The 22,367-nt window shown below is 39.3% G+C and overlaps 3 protein-coding genes across 3 annotated transcripts; 1 reads left to right on the forward strand and 2 right to left on the reverse strand.

The window, feature by feature from the left end:
• Positions 1–10,017: 10,017 nt before the first annotated feature.
• On the reverse strand, positions 10,018–11,328 carry LOC127782027 (uncharacterized). The gene is made up of 4 exons (XM_052309101.1): positions 11,227–11,328; positions 11,096–11,143; positions 10,366–10,430; positions 10,018–10,288 (listed from the first exon to the last, which is right to left on the reverse strand). The coding sequence occupies exons 1-4, from the start codon at positions 11,326–11,328 to the stop codon at positions 10,183–10,185; spliced, it is 321 nt and encodes a 106-aa protein (XP_052165061.1). The 3' UTR covers positions 10,018–10,182.
• A 797-nt stretch (positions 11,329–12,125) lies between these two features.
• On the forward strand, positions 12,126–14,852 carry LOC127783348 (uncharacterized). The gene is made up of 5 exons (XM_052310605.1): positions 12,126–12,320; positions 13,180–13,314; positions 13,399–13,446; positions 14,401–14,525; positions 14,607–14,852. The coding sequence occupies exons 1-5, from the start codon at positions 12,195–12,197 to the stop codon at positions 14,704–14,706; spliced, it is 534 nt and encodes a 177-aa protein (XP_052166565.1). The 5' UTR covers positions 12,126–12,194; the 3' UTR covers positions 14,707–14,852.
• A 2,004-nt stretch (positions 14,853–16,856) lies between these two features.
• LOC127782906 (uncharacterized) lies at positions 16,857–22,112 on the reverse strand. The gene is made up of 5 exons (XM_052310184.1): positions 21,041–22,112; positions 20,389–20,425; positions 19,280–19,516; positions 19,135–19,182; positions 16,857–17,540 (listed from the first exon to the last, which is right to left on the reverse strand). The coding sequence occupies exons 1-5, from the start codon at positions 21,355–21,357 to the stop codon at positions 17,010–17,012; spliced, it is 1,170 nt and encodes a 389-aa protein (XP_052166144.1). The 5' UTR covers positions 21,358–22,112; the 3' UTR covers positions 16,857–17,009.
• Positions 22,113–22,367: the final 255 nt, after the last annotated feature.

Here is a 22,367-nt window from a genome sequence, read left to right on the forward strand (position 1 = left end):
TGATGATGTGACATCTTTACATGTTAAGCTTAAGGAGTTAGTGGGGGATAACTTTCTAGTAAGATAGGATTAGGTTAATCTATGGACCTGAACAAATTATCAATCTATATCTCCTGTTCTTTACTTCTCGTAGAACTATTATTAAATATTATTAGGAGCACATCGTGCTCCATTTCGAGCGCCAAACATGTCACTATTACAGAAATGATTTTCCTAGACAGGGAGGCATTTAGATTACACACGGATCATAACTGGTCGCGTATGCGGAAAATAACCTCATTTTCACGTGAAAATTTTTCCGTGCGGTCCTCTTAAATAGACCGCACGCGAAAATGAGCCTATTTTCGCGTGCGGACCTATTAGGAGAGCCGCACGTAAAAATACCCCGCAGGATTCGGCTCCCCTCCCCTCCCCTTCCTTCCCTCAGATCCAGCGGAGTGGAGGGGCATTGGTGGCGGTGCGGCCGGAGGAGCGTGAATCCGGCGGCCGGCCACCCTCCCCCTCGCGGGATCCGGCTCTAGATCCGACGTAGGGGAGGGGCGTTGGCGGGCGGCCGGCGGGAGGGCAGATCCGGCGGCCAGCGGCGCAGAGGACGACGAGGACGATGATGATAACGAGGAGGAGGAGGAGGAGGCGGCGGCGGCGGCGGCCGGGAGCGGCGCCGCTGCCGCCCGATTCTAGGTTTTCAAATTTTTTTTCCGGATTTTTATTTTTCCATGTGGGCGGCAAAAGCACCCACACGCAAAAATGCAATTTTCTCGTGCGGGTGTGCCACCCGCATGCAAAAATTGCGATTTTCCCAGACCCATGGGTGTGTGCGGGCCACCCACCTGCATGCGAAAATCAAATTTGACCGCACGAAAAACTGTTCTCCTTGTAGTGTGTATTAGTCTAGTCCACCTCGCTCCACGTCCCGTCATCCCGCTCCCATTGTTATCAGAGTAAACGATTTACTTAGATAATAAAAACAACTTCTCTGCTTCCGATCCCACCCCATGTCCCGTCATCCTGCTCATACTATTATTGGAGTAAATGATTTACTTCGATAAAAATAACTTCCCTGCTTCCAATATATATTCTATTTTCCCCTTACCCAACCAACCACTCTTGCCCCCACTTCATTTTTTCCTTTTTTTGGGATCTGAATCAATCCACCATCCCAGCCCACAGATCGATGACGCACCATGGAGGAGGACAACACCGTGACGGTTGATGGCAATGGCCGGCGAGCGGTGGTTGAGACGAAGGCGTTGCTTCGTGCCTCGTTGCCAGACGTCGGGCAACACCTTAACCAGCAAAAGGGTGTTCACCTAGGCCAAGAGCAACAACTGGTGTCTGCTCCACGTCGGCGACATTGACAGAACAAATAAGGAAAAAATGACACTCCAATTTGCATCTGCATAGTCTCCTTCACCTTCACGCATGAAGCCCCAATTTCCTTTTGCAAATCAAATTAACATACAATCTTCAATATTACCTGATCTGGGCTACACAGGTCCTATATTTACACATCGTGCTCCATGTGGCTGGCCGCAACGGATAGGGTGGAGTACGCCGACGATGGGGTTGTTTGCTAATTTTTCTTTTGCTCGTTGTCTCTATGACATGATCAAGAATGTTGTTGCATTTTTTCGTGCTTACTAGATGATGGATGGCTGCTACTGCGCAATGTCGAGTCCATCTCTATACCACGCCGTTACATCCTTCCATGATTCCATCGCCTACTATCGCTCGCCACCTAGTTGCTCTCTCTACAACCAGTCACAAGACACAGACCAGCCTCTCCATCCTTATTGCAAGATCCAATAAAGCCACCAGGATCCCAACTTCACGATGGATTTTTGGCTGAATCATTTTTTTTCTCATTTGACCACATCAGTAAACATATTACTACACGGTGGCTACGAGATCATGGGCTATATCGAGAGGAAGATGGTAGTTGTGTTACTCGCAGACCACGAAATCTAAATAATATTTATAACACTGGTAAAAGAATTACTATCGTTGTAAGCTGATAGTAATTCTTTTACGACTATCAAGGAATAGTGTCATACGATGCGGGGGTATTCATGTAAGTAAATTTATTACTTTTGAAGGGGGCATTCATGCGAGTAAATTTGCTACTTTTGAATGAGCATATGTGGGAGGTTGGAAGTAAATGGAAAACTCCACAGAGTAAATTCATTACTTTTGAAACGTGGGGAGACATTAGAAAAACAAAAAACTCAGAGAGAAAAACTAGAGAAGGAAAAAAAAAGGGAAAATTAATATTTTACTGGGCCCTTTGATGAAGCACGGATAAGATGGAAAAGAGAAAAAAGAAACACGGAAGGTGGGGTGGTAAAAAACAAAAAAAAACTGATGAAAGGTGGGATGCAGAGTAAAGATGGGTTGTCAAAACAGGAAAACCGGAAGGAGGGAGCGTTGTGTGGCGCTCAAACTAATATTCCGCGCGCAATGCGTTGCTACCATACTTTTTCGCTATTTTCTATTACCTTTTTATAGCTGAGTTCTAGCAACCCTAGGATTTGCTTCATTTTTGCCATTTTGTGCTAAAAACAGTTTGTGCTTATTTATGAAAGAGATGAGGTTATCCTTTGCTAGTTTACTCGGAACCTAGTTGTTCATCGTCATGTAAGTACGATATTTATCTTCTTTGCTAATTTGCTCGTAAATTAGTCGTGTGAATCAACGAAAGTGAATTAATCTCAAAATCAGGTTTACTAGCCGGTTTTGATCTATCGATTTTGATGACTCCGTTGATTACACCGCAAATAAAATCAAGTTTACTAACCAATTTAGATTTATCAATTTTGGCGACTCCGTTGATTACATTGCAAATCGTTAGGTGATCTTGTGGTGGCAAAAAAAAAAGCGTCAACACACTGTATGAAATAGACATTTACAGATGTAAAATTGTACATCTACAATGTAACTTTGCAACTTACATATGTAAAAGTAGTATAGATATAATAAAATTTGTTGCTTTTTACAATTTCTTCGTGTATATGGCCTCCTGCTTTCTAGGAGCAATATCAGTAAACAAAGGAGGAAGGAAAAAAAGGTTGGGTAATTTCGTTTAACCAAGCATCTCAGTAGCCGAAGGAGGGATATCAGGAATCTTAACATATATCATACGTTTGAAAAATTGAGTGATGTATAAGCAAAAATATATCCACACATTTCTAGCAAATTCGCTCTCTTCTTAAGCACAATTATGCAGGGATACTCGTTAATAAGAGATATTTTACCTTTTACTTATATGTTCAATTAAACCAATATTTTTCTCAATCAAATATATAATTATTTTTTTACCTAGTTCCTATACAACAAGCATTAGAAAATTATGTTCTAACATTTAAAAAATATAATATAAATATATGGAATTTAAATTGTAGTAGAATTTACAATATGAGATTTGAATTTTTTTTCTTGAATAATGTGGCCCCAAAAAATATAGGTAGTGCCGATTAATATTAGTTACCCATGTAAACATACTACTATTGAAAAATCTAATTAAACCCTCTCTATTTGATTTAAACCAATACACTTGTGAGCCAAATGTGCCATGCTAAGAGGACTTTGATCAATCATACTTTTGCCACATCTCAAATTTATGAGTTATTTATCCATCATATAAATGTTACATCATGTACATATAGCCATTTTAGATTTTCATATAGGAGTATGTAAAATTGGTTAATATCATGGTTTTATGAAACTTTAGTACCATAATACCTGAGTTATATGTCACATGCCAAAATTTATGTGGTTTTGTGTAACTTGGACCATAATAGGTGGTTTTATGAAATTTACTCTTAAATTTTATATTTCTTAACAAAAAATTGTTCCTTATCACAATGCAAGTAAAAAAGAAAAATTCATCCCAGAGTACTTCTGTTGTTCCCTCTTCTTTTTGTTATCCCATTCTTCTATATTTTTTTTATAATGGCATTGTTAGTTCTAGCCATCATACCTTGCAGCTTAACAATGCTACCTAGTTCATGTGTCCATACTATGTAAAAATATATTATTTATAATTTTTGCATGAGTTATTAGTATCAACCGTGCATATAATAATATTAGTTAATATTAATTTTGACATGTGTTAGTAGTAATTACGAGGATATCCAAGTTGCTTAACTAGTTTTTAGAATTCAAAAGATATTTTTTCCTTAACATAATCTAGAACTCTCCTAACTAATACTACATGAAGATAATATTTAACGGTAGATATAGTCATATAAATATCTATAATTTATATGGATAAATTGAAGAATAATATTTAATATAAATCTAATAATCATAGTGCACTATATATATTACTCAAGTGAGTTGTGGCTTCTCTCGAAGAATGTGACCCCCAACAAATATAAGTGTCCCGATTAATATTAGTTACCCATGTAAACAGACTAACACTGAAAATAATCTAATTAAATCCTTTCTCTAGAATTTAATAATATTAGTTAATAGTAATTTTGACATGTGTTAGTAGTAATTACCACGATATCCAAGTTGCTTAACTACTTTTCAGAATTCAAGAGATATTTTTCTTAACATAATTTAGAACTCTTCTAACTAATACTACATACTAATACTACATGAAGATAACATTTAATGGTAGATATAGCCATATAAATATCTATAATTTATATGGATAAATTGGAGAATAACATTTGTTATGAATCTAATAATCATAGTGCACTATATATATTAGTCAAGTGAGTTGTGGCTTCTCTGAAAAGATGTGACCCCAACAAATATAGATAGTATGATTAAAATTAGTTATCCATGCGACTCTTTTTCGTCTTTGGTTTGGTAAAACTGGATCAACTCTTAATTGTCTGTCTACAAAAAAATATAGTGGAAAGTGGAAACTAAAATCAATGAAAGTAAAACTAGGAGCAGAAAGAACATAACAAGCAAGTTGCATTATATCCAATTTAGAAGGCAGAATGCATCTTCTTAACCCTGAGACTTATATCTCTCTTATGTGTAACTGACAACGAGCATTTCGGCTCTTTTTTTATTACTTCTCTCCTTATATCTCTCATGTGTAACTGGTGATGAGCATCTCGGCTCTTTTTTATCACTTCTCTCATTCTTTTAGTACTTCTGTCGTTCTCTTTGCGCTTCTCTTCTTCGTTATGAATTCCGACGCTTTCTTCTCCAGTTCTTGCTCCAAAGCTGATGTGATCATTTATTCAAAACCCCCTTAATTTTATCTTAGCTAACTCATCCGAATATAGTTGGTCTCTATATTTAGATGATTCGTATACATACTTATAACCAAGGTAGCTGACGAACAATACTACACTGCAAGTAACAAATAATTCTTTTGTTATGAAAAGAACAAGGGATGAATTACAAAATAACTGAAAAAAAAAACAAAAAAGCACATATTGGAATAGATTTCTACCTATATAAGAAAAAACAGTTTACTTTGTATTTTTTTTACAGCCATGCTATTTAATTCTGGTATGAATGATGAATAAAACTAACTTTCAGATATTTTTTTAAGGATCTTTGGTTATTTTAGAAGTGGAATTTTTAGAATTGAAGCATCATTGCCACACATCAAAAAAATAAAAGACTTAAATTAGGATAGAAAGTGTAACATTGTGTATGGGTGAATTTATATACGTGTAAAAACATATAAAAATATTAAAATACGAGGCATGTTATTGTACTCGAGTCCTTTTTTTCTTTATCCTGTAAAATGGGATATTAGTTCAAAACATTACTGTAATCAATAAAATGCACACGAAAATGATCATCGTTTATTTGACTCCTTCCAGCAGAAATTTTACCAGCGGTTTGTTTTGCCCCTAACTTCTCAACCATACCCTTTTGAATATAGGAAATTTATTTTTTGTTCAACGTCTTTATATTATGAATAACATGTGCAATCTTGTGACTTTCATGTTGTCATGGTTATGGATACCACATACCTAATAGTTGACTAAACTCGGCAGGGCCCACCACATACCATGTCTTATACGGAAACAAACCTCGTATATAGAAGAAGTTCCGGATAAGAAAGGACGAGTAGAGTTCTATATGGAAACGACAAGGACTAATCGGATTGTATCCATATTGGTCTCTCTAGTTTTACTTGAACAAGGGGTCATCTATGGGTATAAATACAAGCCCCCTAGGAGGAGAGAGGACAAGCCACAAGACAAAACATACACACAAACCAATACGCCGCCATATATTGACATCAGAGATTAGTCTAGACATACCCCGTCCGGTGTCTACGGAGACCGGCAAGAGAAATCTAGCGCCATCTCTGATCTCGACAGGTCCATATTTGAGGAGGAAGACTGACCTGTCGTCGACTACGAGTTGGTTATCCCAAATATTGTACTTGTGTGATTCAGATGAATAAAGAGCAACACTAGCTTCGGCCAACAAGATGTAGGGCTATTACCTGTCAGATAAGGGGCCCGAATCTGTATAAAAATCCCTGTCTCCATCTCTTTTACCTCAATCTCGCATATACTCTGGTACCAGCGATCCCCATACCATCCAAATAACGTAGTCATGATCTCAAACTTCGACAGATGTAAAATTGGATCAACTGGTAACTAAAAATAATAAATGGAGCACAACTAATGGAAGGGAAATTGGTCACAGGGACTGTAGTGGTCAGAGAGGGGTTCTTAGCAAAATGAGCTCAACCAAAGTGGTTGATTATGACAAAAAGTTGGAGAGGACAATGATAGTTGCATCTTAATGTACTCATATTTTGCTTTTATCTTTGAAACCGAATGATCCCCTCTAAAATGAAGATATAGGTACAAAAGAGAGAAATAAAAGAGGAGAACCAAACAAATAAATATAACAAGAGGAATAAAAGAGGAGAACCAAACAGATAAATATAACAGTGGAGGAGAGCATACCATACCAATATGATGAGTATAGAAATTCTAAGGTTTAAAGGTGAACCAACCCACCTGTGTCAGTTTCAGGTACATGTACTCTTTTGTTGAAGGTCATTTGAGCTTTTCCTGAAAGTATGGCATGGATACTTCAGCGCCATAACGTTTGGTACGAGCCTCGTGGTAAAGCAATGGCTAGTCCACGGGGCTCATACTTCAGCGTTGCAGCGCTTGGTACTCGGACCTTGGCTTAAGGCATTTTCTCTACCCTTCTTACCCTGAAAAAGGAGGGTCACCTTGTGTCCTTAAACCACTATGTATTCAGCTATTATTTAGTAGCAAAATTTAATTATTTTTTTAGGGGAGGCAAACTTTTATGGCTGTGATTTTCATTGGTTCATACTTTTAGTCATATCTGTTGATCTGTTTATTGACAATGGACCTTTATGTATTCAGCTATTGTTGAGTAGCAAAACTCATATATTCATGTTGGTCAACAATTTTTAGATTTTGCTAGCCAAAACCAAACACAGGGTTTCTAGAGAGGGATTAGGGGAAACGCAAGGGATTCATCCCCGACGGGGATCGAGTTGAGTGATATGAGAGGGATTCACTCAATCCCTCCCCGGATTGATTCCCCTTAGGGATTAAATCCCTAGTAACCGAACATAGCCTAAGGCGGAACGCTCCCCTACCGATGCATTTTGATATCCCATAGCTCTTTAAAGGGTGGCTGCTTCTAGGCAAACCTCCTGGTTGTCTTTGCACCCCCCCCCCCCCACCTCATTTATAACTAAGCGGTCATTTAGTGGTCTTAGCTGGCCTTAGCTGGTGATTTGGGGTTGTTTCTCTCTCGACGATGAAGCTTATCCCCCATCGTCTCACTAGCCGATCATGACCCCTGTTACTTTTGGGTTATATCTAGTATTCAGAGTTTACCTCGATTTGGTACCGCTCGTGCAGCCCGCACCTAAACAGTGCTTTACCATAGACGTTGTTGCATGGATCGCGCGCCCATGCCTCCCATACGAGTTTTTCTTGCTCATCGCGTTTTTTTTTTGCATGTGTTTATGGCACAGTTTTTGTTATGCTTAGTGGCTATATCTGATATGATATATGAGTGCACCATATTTATGATGCCCAGTAAGCAGTAGTACCTTGGGACTATTTGAGTTTCTTTGTAAGGGTGTGTTTAAATCTACAGGTATAAAGTTTTGGCGTGTCACATCGGATATATGGACACATATTTAAAGTATTAAACGTAAACTAATAACAAAACAAATTACAGAATCCACATGTAAACCGCGAGACAAATTTATTAAGCATAATTAATCCGTCATTAGTAAATGTTTAATGTAACACCACATTGTCAAATCATGAAGCAATTAGGCTTAAAAGATTCGTCTCGCAATTTACACGCAATATGTGTAATTAATTATTTTTTTCGTTTATATTTAATACTCTATACATGTGTACAAATATTCGATGTGATAGGGCGAAAAATTTTGCCGGGGGACTAAACATGCCCTAAGTATATCTGAGGTGACTAATCTACAAGAATCCATTGTACTCGACTATTTGCGTTTCTTTGCAAGTATATCTAAGGTGCCTAATCTACTAGATTTCATTGTACTAGAGGCTTAACCAGCTCTAAAGGAGACTGAATTAGTATAACGTAATATATATGTAAGCTTTCAGCAGATACAAAACTGATGCGCTGTTTAGGGTATAATTAGTTCATCTGTCCGCAAGACGAGATGTACTTGGTGCACTATTATAAGTTAACACGATACATGAGTTTACATAAGAACAATTTCCTCTGTTAGACATGTTAGCCCCATAAGCATTTCAGCACATTTGCGTATTCAGTAGGATACACACCATAGCTTCCATTTACTCGTTATTTTGCTAATTGTATTCAATTTCAGTTTGGCGCTGTGCAAAATGAAATAGCGCCAAACTGAAATGATAGATGCATTTTAGAGAATGCCAATGGTGATGCTGGCAGCTGATATACTTATGTGAGCACAAAGAAAATCAAGAAATGTACCAACCATGAAGGGTATTGTTCCACTGGCCATCTTAGTTGTTCCTTTTTTTTTTTTTTGGCTTTCCTATGAAGCTGCTATGACATTTCACATAGCATTCAGTGTCATCAAGCATGCTTTGCAATCCATATGTTCTGCAGGTATAACTAATATGTTCTGTAGGAATAATAAATATTGTGTTTATCTGCTGCTAAAAAAATAATTTATGCTCTAGTTCTTTTTTGACCCAGACCTCGTGGACATTATATATATAGAACCTAATATTTTGCATCCTGGTCGGTGATGCTGTTTGCCCATGACTTCGATGCTTTGCTTGTAAAATACTCCCTTCGTTCCAAAATCTAAGTATTTCTAGAGGTTAGAGGTTTTCATAGGAATTAAGGAAGTAGGTGGAATTGAATGATCTAAGGTTATGATTGGTTGAGAAGGGAAACTGTCGGAGGCTAATATTCCTAAAAACTTTTTGTGTTTTCCTGTAGGCTGCCAGGCTTCTAACGGCAATCGCTTATTTTCGTTTTCAGAGCTACTTTGAATGTCTTTAGAATTTTCACAGATTTTTAGTGCACAAATCTTTGAACATAAATTTTTCAATACTTCTTTGCAATTAATTTTCAACACAAAGTATTTAGTTATGCATGCGTAAGTAAACCTCCTAAGAAAATTTTCCAATCCCCTAAATTTTCAAATTTGGGTTAGCAAGCATGACAGCTGAAGATTACATAATCAAATCGATCTATTCTCAATACTCACAAGTCGCAACCCAAATTTGTCATCGTTGATAAATAATTTACTCCTTCATCCACAAGAGAATTTGCCATCGTTCGTAACTAATTTACTTATTACTCAGTCCACAAGAGTTGATTGGGGATGAAAGAGAGAATGGTTAGGGAGTAAAGTGATGGTTTGGAGTATAGTTGGATAAAAATTTAAGGAGGGGAAGTTGGGTGGGAGTAGTACTATCCTTATAACTGTAAACAATTTTGAACCCTTGGATGCCTTATATTTATCAAGATGGAGTACTAAAACTTGTGTAACCCAACTTCAAAGCTTATTATGCCAAGTCGGCAGAACAGTGTTAATTCAGGGGACACAGATATATTACTAAACATGATGGGCATTATTGTATATACAGACTAAAGCTGAAAGAAATAATCTCATTTGTTTGGTTTATTTCCTTGCAAAACCAAGAGTAGTCCAAATTTGGGAATGCCATCTTTTATGGCATTTGCAACCTCTTGTGAGCTTAGAGCTCACAATTTTTTTTGTCTTGCAAGTTCGTCTTTCCTTTCAAGGATGTATGCCGTAACAATAACAGAAGCATACAGGATACTACCAAAGTTGATATAATCCATTTGCCTGAAAGAGAATAATGTTAAGAGATCATATATATATAAGTAGATAAAAGAAAACAGAAGGTGATAAATGAAACTCACAGTGTAAAAGATTTTTTATCAGGAATCTTGTTGATCTTCTCTTTATATGTCGAGATTCTGGCGACCTACAAAATACAAAATGAAGAAACCATGCGAATTTACAAAAAGGAATAGAAAACTTTGGAGAAATTACTAAGCAATAATTGTGGAGAATTCAGAAGCTCTCTGTTTGCTACAGTTCTCAATGGTAATAACATCTTCGCTAGTTAAGGTTCCCAAATGGCACTCCAAATACTCTCTTAGCTGACCAGAATTAAACAACAAAAATGTTGATTGTGGAAAAAAAAAAAGGAGAGAGATGCACTTGAGGCAACATATTTTTAGTCTGTGTTTGAGAGGAGCAGAAAACTTAAAATTTTGATTAATATGATTTTTTAAGCAACTTTCATATATATATATATATATATATATATATATATATATATATATGCAAAAAAACACACGCTATTTTGCAGTTCGGAAAGCATGTACGTCATATATAGTTGAAAAATAAGACTTTTTGGAGTTTAAAGTCACGCCATATTGGTCAGACAAAAAGGTGGGCTCAAAAAACGGCAACACTCATTTGTTCTACAATCTTGGCTACGATAATGAACTAGCTTGATATACAACAAATAAGAAAGGCATGGAAATCAAGGATTTTGTTGCTAGTGACCAATTTGGACACTGGACAGACAAAAAATCAGGATGGAAAAAAAGAAGAAAGAGATGTGTGGTTATGTGAATAAACCTCTATGCTCACTCTTCTGCTGATTTCTTCTTTCCTCTTCCTCATTTTCTGTAAAAGAAGGAAAATCTAAAAATATACTACAACATTTTTAGTTAGTTAAAAGTGTATAAAGAATAGCAATAAAGGCATACCTTAACCCCATCCTCTAACATTGATATATCTGATAGACACTTCTCGTGCGTAAGCTTCTTATTAAGAGATTTCTGCACCAACCGAATATCTTCCGTGTTCATCTCTGAGTCGCGGATGGCTTTTGCAACTCTAATACCGTCATGTGGAAAACATCACAAAACAATCCTGCACGATTAACGCTGACACGGAGTGCACAAAATAGACAATACAGCCTATGTTTCATATTACAATTCGTTTTCTTGAAAGTTTAACCACGTTTATAAATTAGTATTATATTTGACATTAAATATATTTTGATATTTTTTATGTTGAAAATACTATTATATATTTTTTATAATAAATTTGATCAAAGCTAAATTGACTTAAAAGAAAGTTAAACCGACTTATAATATATAGAACAGAGGAAGTAGAAAGGAGGGGAGGGGATTACCGTGGTAGGGCCGAGAAAGTCGGATCTGAAGCGAGCGATGTGGGTAGGAAGAAGAGCAGAGCGGCAGGGGTGCGCTTGCGATGACAGTCGAAGCCGCCGCATCAGGCGGGACGCCATCCTCCTCCTGTCAAATCTCTCTATCTCCCTCTCTTCCTCCTTCTGTGTGCCGCGCTGCACTCACAATCTCAGGATTTTAGGCAATACGTTCTGTACGCGAGATTTCCTGAGCTAAAAATAGCTATAATCCGATCCGGCTACAGGTTTAGGATTCAGAGTCCTACTACTAGGGTCTTGAGGAAGGAGATGCAGGCGGAGGAAGGAGATCAGCAGGAGGCGGTCGCTTATTGGGCCTATTGGGCCAGATTCGGCTAACCAAGAGTAGAAAAAAAGTCCAATTTGACTCCCTAATACAGTTCGAACGTCAACCACAAAACCGGATGGATATATATGGATCGGAAATCACCGAAAACCCTGAGATTGTAAGTGCAACCGCGGCACAGAGAGATTTGACAGGAGGAGGAGGAGGAGGAGGAGGATATGGCGTCGGCGATTTCCCGAGCTGCTGCCCGCCTGCCACTTCTTCGACTGTCATCGCAAGCCCTTCTTCCTACCCAGATCGCTCGCTTCCGATCCGAGTTTGTCCAGCCTAACAAGCCCACCGCGGTAAAACCCTTTTAAATCGCTGTTCTCCGTACTCTGCAAATCACGTTGTAGACGAAAATCATCTCTCTTATGCTCTTGTGGCTCTGTGGATTTCAATATATTTTCAATCAATAGCATAGTGAACATTTATTCTATGGCCCCTCTGTTTAGATCCCTCTTTAAAATCTTTTACCCTGTCACATTAAACGTTTCAACACCTACATGAAGTATTAAATATAGTCTAAAAAATAACTAGTTGTATAGATTACAACTAATTTGCGAGACGAATCTTTTAAGCCTAATTACTCCATGATTTGATAATGTTGTGCTACATTAAACATTTACTAATAATGGATTAATTAGGCTTAATAAATTCGTCTCGCGGTTTACTAACGGATTCTGTAATTAGTTTTTTTTATTAGTGCCCAAACACCCATAAGATATCCTATATAATACCTGATGTGACGCGCCAAAACTTTACACCCCTAAATATAAACACTCCCTATGTTACTAGCAAATTACCTACGCGTATAATCCAACGACAAAAAAAATCATGATTTACGCACTGCACTTTCATTATTTAAAGAATGTGTAGACCGACTTTTTCCGACCCCTTTAACTATATGGATTCCTTCACTACATACTTGTAAGATCTTACCAAATAATATGGACTTATTTTGTATATAGGCACTGTTCTTTTAGGGCACGCTTAAAATTTATTCAGCATGTGGGTTTCACGAATATGGAGGGCCCATACGTTAGTGATAGAGCTGGCAGATTTACTGCCATCACCGCTACTATCTTTTAAAAGTAGTAGCGTCCTCTGGCTTTAGCACTTCCTATCAACACTAATTGTGCCACTCTATGATGTTTTTAACAGGACGGTATCAAATTTGCACAAGCTGTTTGTGACACAGAGATGAACCTGGCAAGTATTCTGTTGGTGCAGAAATCTCTTGATGAGAAACTTGCACAACACAAACTTCTTTCAAATGTTTCGCTGTTTGAGGATAAGGTTAAGGCGTGCCTCTATTGCTATTCTTTATATACGTTGAACTAGATTTTGTACCATATTTATAGCTTTTTCTTTCTCTTACAGGAAGTGAGTCAGAGGAGTGAAGAACACAGCAAACAACTGACCGTACAGGTTATTCACATAAAAAAAATACATCTATTTTGTTGCCACCCTAGTTTTTTCTACAGTGCCCCGTGGCCAAATTGGTCACTAACAAGAAAACCTTGAATTCCATCATTGTTTATTATATGAATACAAATCCATGGTAGTTCATCGCATTAGCATCAGTAACCATCTTGCTTGAAGAGTCTCTATTGAGACTTGAGACTGCAAAACCCTCAACGGGTTAAATCGTAGCTAGACAGTGTTTCTTTCTTTTTTTAAGAGAGGCACCTCTTGTTCTCAAAGGCTCGGTATTGTCACATTATAACTTATCAGGTTAAGTAAATTTCACAAAACTATAGATATGTTAGATCCAACTATTACAAAACTACAGATTTAATGCATTATATCACAAAACCACAAATTTAGCGTCAATTTTTTATTAGAAAACTACATATTTAAGGCAAAGTATCGTATAACGACATATTTTATATCGATATTATCACAAAACTATAGATTTTAGAGTTCAAATCCCTAGCACTATCATTATGTTATAGCTATGAACGTTTTAGTTTTGTGATTCAATTGGTACTAAATCTGTAGTTTTTGGATAAATTTGCAACTTAATTTATAGTTTTGTAACACTGTGTCTTATAAATCTATAGTTTTGCGAAATTTACTTCACTTTTTTTTGAAACAAACACATCAATAATATGAAATTTCTCAACATTCCTCAAAGGAATAATTGTTAAGTTCTAGAGGGGGTTGGCTCCTGCAATTTGCTTCCTTTTCAACGAAGGCTTTCACAACTTGCGCTGTGGAAAAGTCAAAGTGCATAAACTTGTGCTACAGCAGATAGCAATATTTGTTTACTTGTCGTTGTACATCAACAATCTATTACAGATATGTTTTTGTTCTATTCCAAGTAATACCTACGTTCATCTTCAGATCCTTCTTCAAGAACTGACATGTCTGAATATACAGGACATTCAGATGAAAAAGGACGAGTTGCTTAGTGATATTCGGAGGGTTGAGATCCTTGAAGGTACCTTACGCAGCTTGCAAAAAACTAGATTTCAGAGCCAAGATAACAACATATGTGCTCAAAGGTAAGTTACTTTACCAATTTGAATATAAAAATATTCCTTTTGCTGTGGTGTAATTTTTTTTAACCCTTTTTCAACTTGTAGATTGAAAGGTAGCGAGGATGGCTTTACATTATGCTACTCACCTTTAGATTTCGTTTCTTCTGCTGGCTTTTTCTATGTTTATTATTATTATTATATGTAGAATGAAAGTAGCCTAATTTACAGCCCCTTCGTAGTCGGTGCTTTCAAAAATGATAAGTTTGGACCGGCCTCTTATGTATTGCATCGTGATGGAGGTTATTAATGTTTATATATTATGTAGAAAGAGAAATGCACATATCTAAGTAATTATCGTTACCATAACGAAAACGCAAATTCTGTTTTTCTTGAAGACTACGATATTAATGTTCTTTTTTTCACAGAAGATTGCTATTTATACCCTGACTATTTCCACAAATTCGATATGACCCTCCCAAGTCTTGCATCGTAATAGTGGTTACTAAATACTCCCTCCGTTTTTCATAATGTAAGACTTTCTAGCATTGCCTATATTCAAATAGATGCTAATAAATCTAGACACATAACATCTATATGAATATGGGTAGTGCTAGAAAGTCTTACATTATGAAACGGAGGAAGTACTAATGTTGGCCAACCGTATGGCATCTCAATCAGCGTTGAGCTGGTAAACAAAACTGGACTTTGAGCGAATTCAATGTCGTCCCGTCTGAAGTAACAAACGGAACAATGAAATTATTATTTATTTGGTTTCTTTTATGCATACAAGGAAAATGATTACTACTACTCCCTCCGTTTTAGGTTATAAAATGTTTTAACTTTGGTCAAAGTCAAACTGCTTCAAATTTAACTAAGTTTATATTCAAATCTATAACTAATATAAATATTCGGATTTTTCCGGTCGTCACATCCGTCCTTCATCGCGTTTTCGTCCGTCATTACAGACTAATTTTTCCTCATCCGATTCATGGCGCACCTCCCCTCCAAATCCCACATCCAATCCAACCCAAAAACAAAATCTCAATCTCAATCCCAATCCAAATACAAATCGGAATCATCACAAAATCCTAGAGAAAACACTACTAAAAGATCACAAGAACATATTTCATCAACAACAACGACAACACAAGAACATCACAAGCACAAAAATGCCGACACCGGAAGGGAAGGGTGCTACCGTCGTTGTTGTAGGGACGCCGGGCCGCCGTTGCCTCCCCTCCCGCTGGATCCGGCGGAGGGGAGGGTGCCATCCCTACCTGCCACCGTGGGAGGGGGAGGGGGAGGGGGAGAGTGAACGGCGCCGCCGCTGGTGGAGGAGGGGGAGCCTCCCCTCCCGCTGGATCCGGCGGAGGGGATGACGCCGCACCCGCCCGCCACCGTGCGAGGGGGAGGGGGAACGGCACCACCATCGGAAGGGAAGGAGGAGCGGTGCCGCCGCGGTGGAGGGGGATAGGTGCGGTGTGAGGGAGCGGAGGGAGCCGCCGCCGCTGGACCTGCTCGCCGCCGCCGGATCTGCCCGCGGCTGCTGCCAACGCCGCCACCGTCGCTGGATCCGCCGCGGAAGGAAGGCTAGAGGGGGCAGAGGGAGCCGCCTGCCGCCGCCAAATCCGCCCGCGGCTACCACCGACGCCGCCGCCACCGCCAGCGGATCTGCCGCGGGAGGGAGGCTAGAGGGGCCACCGGATCCGCCCTCAGCCATCGCCACCGCGGCCCTCGGCCGTTGCCACCGCCGCCGGAGGGAGAAGAGACGGGAGGAAGAGACGGTCAAGATCCTACGGATGACATGCAGCCTGAGCCGACTCACACTGCTACAAAGAAATCCTGGATGTTGATTTCGATCCAATGACAAAAACTAATGGCCCAGCGGGAGCTAACCGGAACCAACAAGATATTTAGCCGAAAACTCCAATATTTACTCATCATAATATTTTGATACTTAAATTTTAATTATTAGTATTTATTTATTGTTAATAATATTAGTTTCACCCGTTGCAACGCACGTGCATAATGCTATCGTTTTATAAACCCGTAGCGAAGAACGGGCATTTTGCTAGTATAGTAATAAATTGTTAAAATGTGATGTGTTATAAAAGGGTGAAGGGAGCATACAAACTCTAAAACTCACAACTGACCAATCTACACCTATAATCGAACGTCCCATTTGTGACTAAACGGTGAAATTATCAAATTAGAGGCCTCTAATTATTTTGAATAAATGCCAATAAAAATTAGTATAAACTGATGCTAAGCACTAAAAGCATAGGTTTTGCAACAAATAACCTAATTAGAAGAGAACACACACAAAAAAAAAACAAGAAGAAGAAACCAACGACAAGAATCAAGACAAGCAACAGAAAAGGAGAAGCATCTTTATCTTGCTATGGTTTGTTTAGCTAAGAGAACCAAGGTCTAGTTTCTACAGAATTAAACTTGTCAGATATATCGGAACCACTCTTTTTCCTATACACAAGCACATAGAGATTTGCATTATTGCTCATCTCTGCATGAACCGCAGCAGCAGCATTTGAAGGTTGGGCACTTGAGGCAGCTCCTGCAGCAGCTGCAGGAGAAGGAGAAGCAGGTTGGGCACTTGAAGCATCCCCTGCAGCTGCAGGAGGAGAAGCAGGTTGAGCACTTGAACAGCCGGGATGAGAAGCAACTCATCAGACCAGAGCAGCAGCCGCAGCTTAGGTTGCAGCCAGGGCAACGGCAACTCGGTTTGCGGACCCGGATGCGGCAGCAGCAGTTTGTGGTGAAGGTGGTGGTCGTCCCGGTGCTCGCCCGGTGGTGGACCTTCTTAGGTGCGGGTTGCAGGGACTGCCGGATCTTCTTGAGCCTTGTCTTCGTTGTGATGTTCTCCATCTCGCGGATGAACTTGGAGAGGTGGCGGATGAAGTCCGGGTACAGCTCCAGGTTGCAATGGCCTCCTCCTTTGATCCATAGCGGATCGTAAGGCTCCCTCGCCAGTTTCCACAGCTCGTTACCATGCGACCAGTTCACGACATCATCATCAGTTCCCTGCCAATATCAATTGGGCATACAATGAAGTTGATACTCAGGAAATTTAGGAAAGAAATGGACACAACACGATTGCGGAGAGCGCATTAAATAAAATTTGACAGAGTAAGATAAATTATCAACATTAGATATTATAAAACCCTCATATTATTTGTCTTCAACAAAACAGGTTCGTTTGGTCAGGAAGCTGCTGTTGCATTGGTTTTAAAACTGGTCAAGGTCAAAGTGTGCGTCTGTAGAAAAGATATAGGTCCCCCAGTTTCATGGCATCATCAAAATGGTGGGAAAAGCAACGTTAATTGTTTTTACCTAATTGCCACGAAGTCATTTCATAATCTGAAAATAGGAGGCGTGGAGAGTTATGTGACAGGAAGCCAGGAAATCTAATCTAATCGACAGCTCACATGTAGGTCATGATGATCAATCTATCCACATTGATTTTATAGATGAGTAATGTGCCTCATTATGAAGTGTGATTACTTATAAGGGTTTGTTCCCTAAAAATAACTTATAAGGGATGTTTCAGTTAGAGGAGTAATGTGCCTCATTATGAAGTGTGATTACTTATAAGGGTTTGTTCCCTAAAAATAACTTATAAGGGATGTTTCAGTTAGAGCTGTCGATTACATTACATTTCCTGGCTTGGCTTCCTGCCACATAACTCTCCACACCTCCTACTTTCAGATACCTATGCAAGTTTTGGGCCAGAAAATATGGGCCTAACCCCACAGCTGTCTTCAATGACTACACATTTGGCTTAGTCTCAAACAAACCCAGAACAGCAGAAGTTCACAGCGTGACACTGCCATAGTTAGTGGCACCTCCCACCTCCTCATATGTCCTAATGTCCAGCATGTGCTAATGCACATCAGTTGTTCTAATATTCTATGATTTATTTCTTCTTTGAGAGTCCATTCTATTTATTGTATTCCAGTCCAATGGATTAGCCTATAACTGCAGTCGTAAACTAGTTGAAGCAGTTTCAGGTATATAGTATATTACTAAAAGAAATGAGGCCGATTTCTTTTGGTCTTTACTTTAACATGTACTACCTCCGTTTTTTAATAGATGACGCCGTTGACTTTTTCTCACATGTTTGACCATTCGTCTTATTCAAAAATTTTATGCAAATGTATAAGATATAAATCACACTTAAAGTACTATGAGTAATAAAACAACCTATAACAAAATAAATTATAATTACGTAATTGTTTTGAATAAGACGAATGGTCAAACATGTGAGAAAAAGTCAACGGCGTCATCTATTAAAAAACAGAGGGAGTATAAAGGAATATATGCAACAGTACCTTACTACCCTACTATAACATCTTTTGTATAGTCATGAACTAGCTTGCTAGGACTTGAATACATTGATCGCCTGTTACTAGAACTAGTTTGATTATCTGACTATTTCTCCAATAACCGCAACTAAGTAGCATCGGTAACCACAGCACTACCAAAGCATAAGCAGTTAATTATTCCAAAAGATTGAAAAAGCGGAAGATGCAGATTGATTTGAATGTATAACAAACTATCCAAGAGAACAGCAAATATATACAGAAAAAGATTCCTATTTAATTAGTAAGATACTTACATGAATAACAAGCACTGGGGATTTAACCTTTTTGATTTTCTTCACATTCTGCAGAGGAAAGTTGATCAGATATTAGTAAAATATAAAAAGTTACTCCTAAAGGCAACAAAGCTAAAGATTAAAAAGAATAAATCCGATATATTACTTTGTAGATGTCAAAGCAGAAAGTAAAGTTCACATGGCAAACAACTCGGAGGCCTGACAGTATAGCGCTATGAAGAACCACGCCACGCAATCTTGGTAAACGGGAAGCTAAATGCAATGTAGGTCCACTGCCAACAGATTGTCCATACAAGATAAGGTCTTCCTGACTGATTCCATACTCTGTTTCTAAGCACTGGTAAACTGCCTCAATGTCTGCATATGTATTCTCTTCACTTGGCTGCACTTCAAATAACAAGCATAAGATTGGCGCCTCAAAAGTGTGTTTCTTCAGGAATAAATCAGAAACACTTGATAGTAGTAATTCAGTACAAACGCCAATAAGGGGCAGTATTTAAAAGTTTACATGACATCTGATTTAGCTCAAATGGACATATACCATCCAAGCAGCCATTAATATCCTATAGGCAAAAAAGAGATTCAAACACACCATGCCTAACATTACTAAGGTGGGAATTCTCCCTGTACTGAAAGCAGGTTTCTCAGCATTGATGACCGAAAATAATCAAGATAGGATGGCATTCACTTTTTTGAAACTTCAAGAATGAATCAAACAATTAAATAACAGTAAACAACTCCACTTAAATAGAGAACATGTATGTGGTGATATCCAGTGCACGACATATATTATAAAAATATAGCGCCCAAATATCTAATGGGCTGACATATTTCGACAGCAAGCATGGCTAAAAACAAAAGCTATAAGGATATAACAATAAGTTAAAAACATAGTGATGATTGCTATCATGGAGAAGCAGTTTAAGATGCACTGGCCATGCTATGCCTGAAATGCACCAGTCAGGTATGGGCCAAACTCTCTTCTGGTAGAGATACATGCAGCATATTCTTGAAAAGTGAAACTGAACCACAGTTGTCGAGGTATCTAGCATGTATAGATCCTTTCAGATTTATTACGGCAACTTTCTAATTAGGCTGCTACAATCCTAATTATGCCTGCATTAGTCCAGGAACGCTACTAGTAAATTTTACAGCTAGTATAATAAGCAATCACTGGCCAAACTTGAATATCAACTCAGCTGTAGCATGTACATGGCATGATTTAACACAGTTCACACATGATAAATAAGTTACCTTGCCAGTAGATGCTCCATACCCAGAGTAGTCATATCTGCATACAAAATTACATGGTAAATTCCACCAGTATGTTCTCATAACTGTACCTCCAAAACATATTGAAATCATAAATTCATAATGAAAGGGGAAATGAACTGCTTCCTGGAGTAATGACTGGACTACTTATGTGATAAGATTAAGGATGCTCTGGACTAAAACCAGTGATATGCAATAATTTGAACAATTAGTGAAACTTCAGGACTGAACAGAACATGCTACAATTCATTATTGAGCAACTCCCCAAAATACCTAGTGGGGAAAAAGTAGCAGCAACTCCCCCCCCCCCCCCCCTCCCCCACATACCCACCATTCCCAATTATTTGTCTGCTTTCAATTATCTCATGCTTAACAAAACCAATACATGCATTGCACACTACTACTCACAAATTTCACCAAAGCAAATTCTTCAATTACACCACAAAGCACAGTATCTCCTAACAAGGAATGCATTGCTTTGCTGCACCACAATCTCTAAGCAATTAAATAAGCATTTGATTTGACTAACAGAGTACATAAATAAAGAAAAAGACAACAGGAAAAGATGCTAGTACTATAGTATAGATAGATAGATAGATGACCAAGAAAGCAGCATGATAATGGCACCACTAACCCCATCAGATTGACCTTGAGATTGACCTTGAGCTGCACGAAGAGGTCGTAGAGCTGGCCGAGGTCGGCGGCGTTGCCGTGCGAGTAGAGCACGGTGAGGCGGGCGGCGGGGTTCCTCAGGTAGAAGGCCACCACCTTGTTCCCCTTCCTGGTGTCCACCAGCAGCACGTCCACGGCGGCGTCCCGCGGGACGCCCGACGCCACCAGCCGCCCTCCGCCGCCGCACGCCTCGTCCTTCCTGACGGCGTAGGTCGCCGGCTCCGGCGGGAAGAAGGCGAACCTCGCCGCGAGACTGGACACCGTGCACCCCGACAGCATCGGATCAAGCCCTCAGTCATCGACAGGCGGCCCCAAATGCTTTGCTTGCTCGTCAGAGGGAAAACCTCCCCCTCCTCCCCAAACCAACACCAGCAAGAACGATCCTTTTCAAGATGATATTTGCTTTCAATCGATCAAAACGGATCGAAAAAAGAAATTCTGGGTTTCGGAGGATCACAAGCGAATTTCCCGGAACAAAAGGCGGCGCCTGTTCTTGAACCAAAACCGATTCCAAGAAACAACAAACAGATCAAAAAATTTTCTCTCGGTGGAAAGGAAGAGAAAATCACAGCTTCCCCTTCGTCTCTTTCTCCCCAAACAACAACAACAACAAAAAATCAAAATCAAGAACAAACCGAATCACTCCCCAATCCAATCAGTCAAGAACAAAAACAGAAGAAGAAAAAAATCAAGAACGCCTCGCTCCCGACCCTGGCCAAGAACGCATCGGGGGGAGGAGGTTTTGGGAGGGGTTTAGCGAAGTGTCAACATGAAAAGAGCAGAGCAGCAGCAGCAGCAGCGATGGCTGCACCTGCACATTGCACAGCTAGACCTCACACTCTCACAGCCCTCAGCCAGCCACGCACGCCCCCCTGCTGCTGCTGGTCACTGCCATTTATTACTCATGAGAGAGAGAAGAGAAGAGAGAGAGAGAGAGAGAGGCTGGTGCTGGTGCTGCGTGGTGCGTGCGTGAGAGAGCGTGCAGTGCAGTGCAGCGCAGGGAAGGAAGAAAGCGAGCGCGTGTGTATCCAGCGTAGCAGCGGCAGATGAAGCTGAAACAGGGCAGCAGAAAGCGCAGGGGATCCCCTCACCTTTGCAAAAGATGGCTTCTTTCTTCACATTTTCGTTTTTGTTTTTTGCTTGCAACAAATCTTTTTGGTTTTTGTTCGGCTGATTGGATTCTTGCTGGATCCCCGACCAGACTTTCATTCCAGTCATTTCAGTATTCTTTTCAAGTACTTTTGAGGTGAGGTGGTTTTTATTGGTATAGTAGTATTTTTACTATCAGA

The sequence above is a fragment of the Oryza glaberrima genome, chromosome 8 (assembly GCF_000147395.1).
Source record: "Oryza glaberrima chromosome 8, OglaRS2, whole genome shotgun sequence".
Taxonomy (NCBI): domain Eukaryota; kingdom Viridiplantae; phylum Streptophyta; class Magnoliopsida; order Poales; family Poaceae; genus Oryza; species Oryza glaberrima.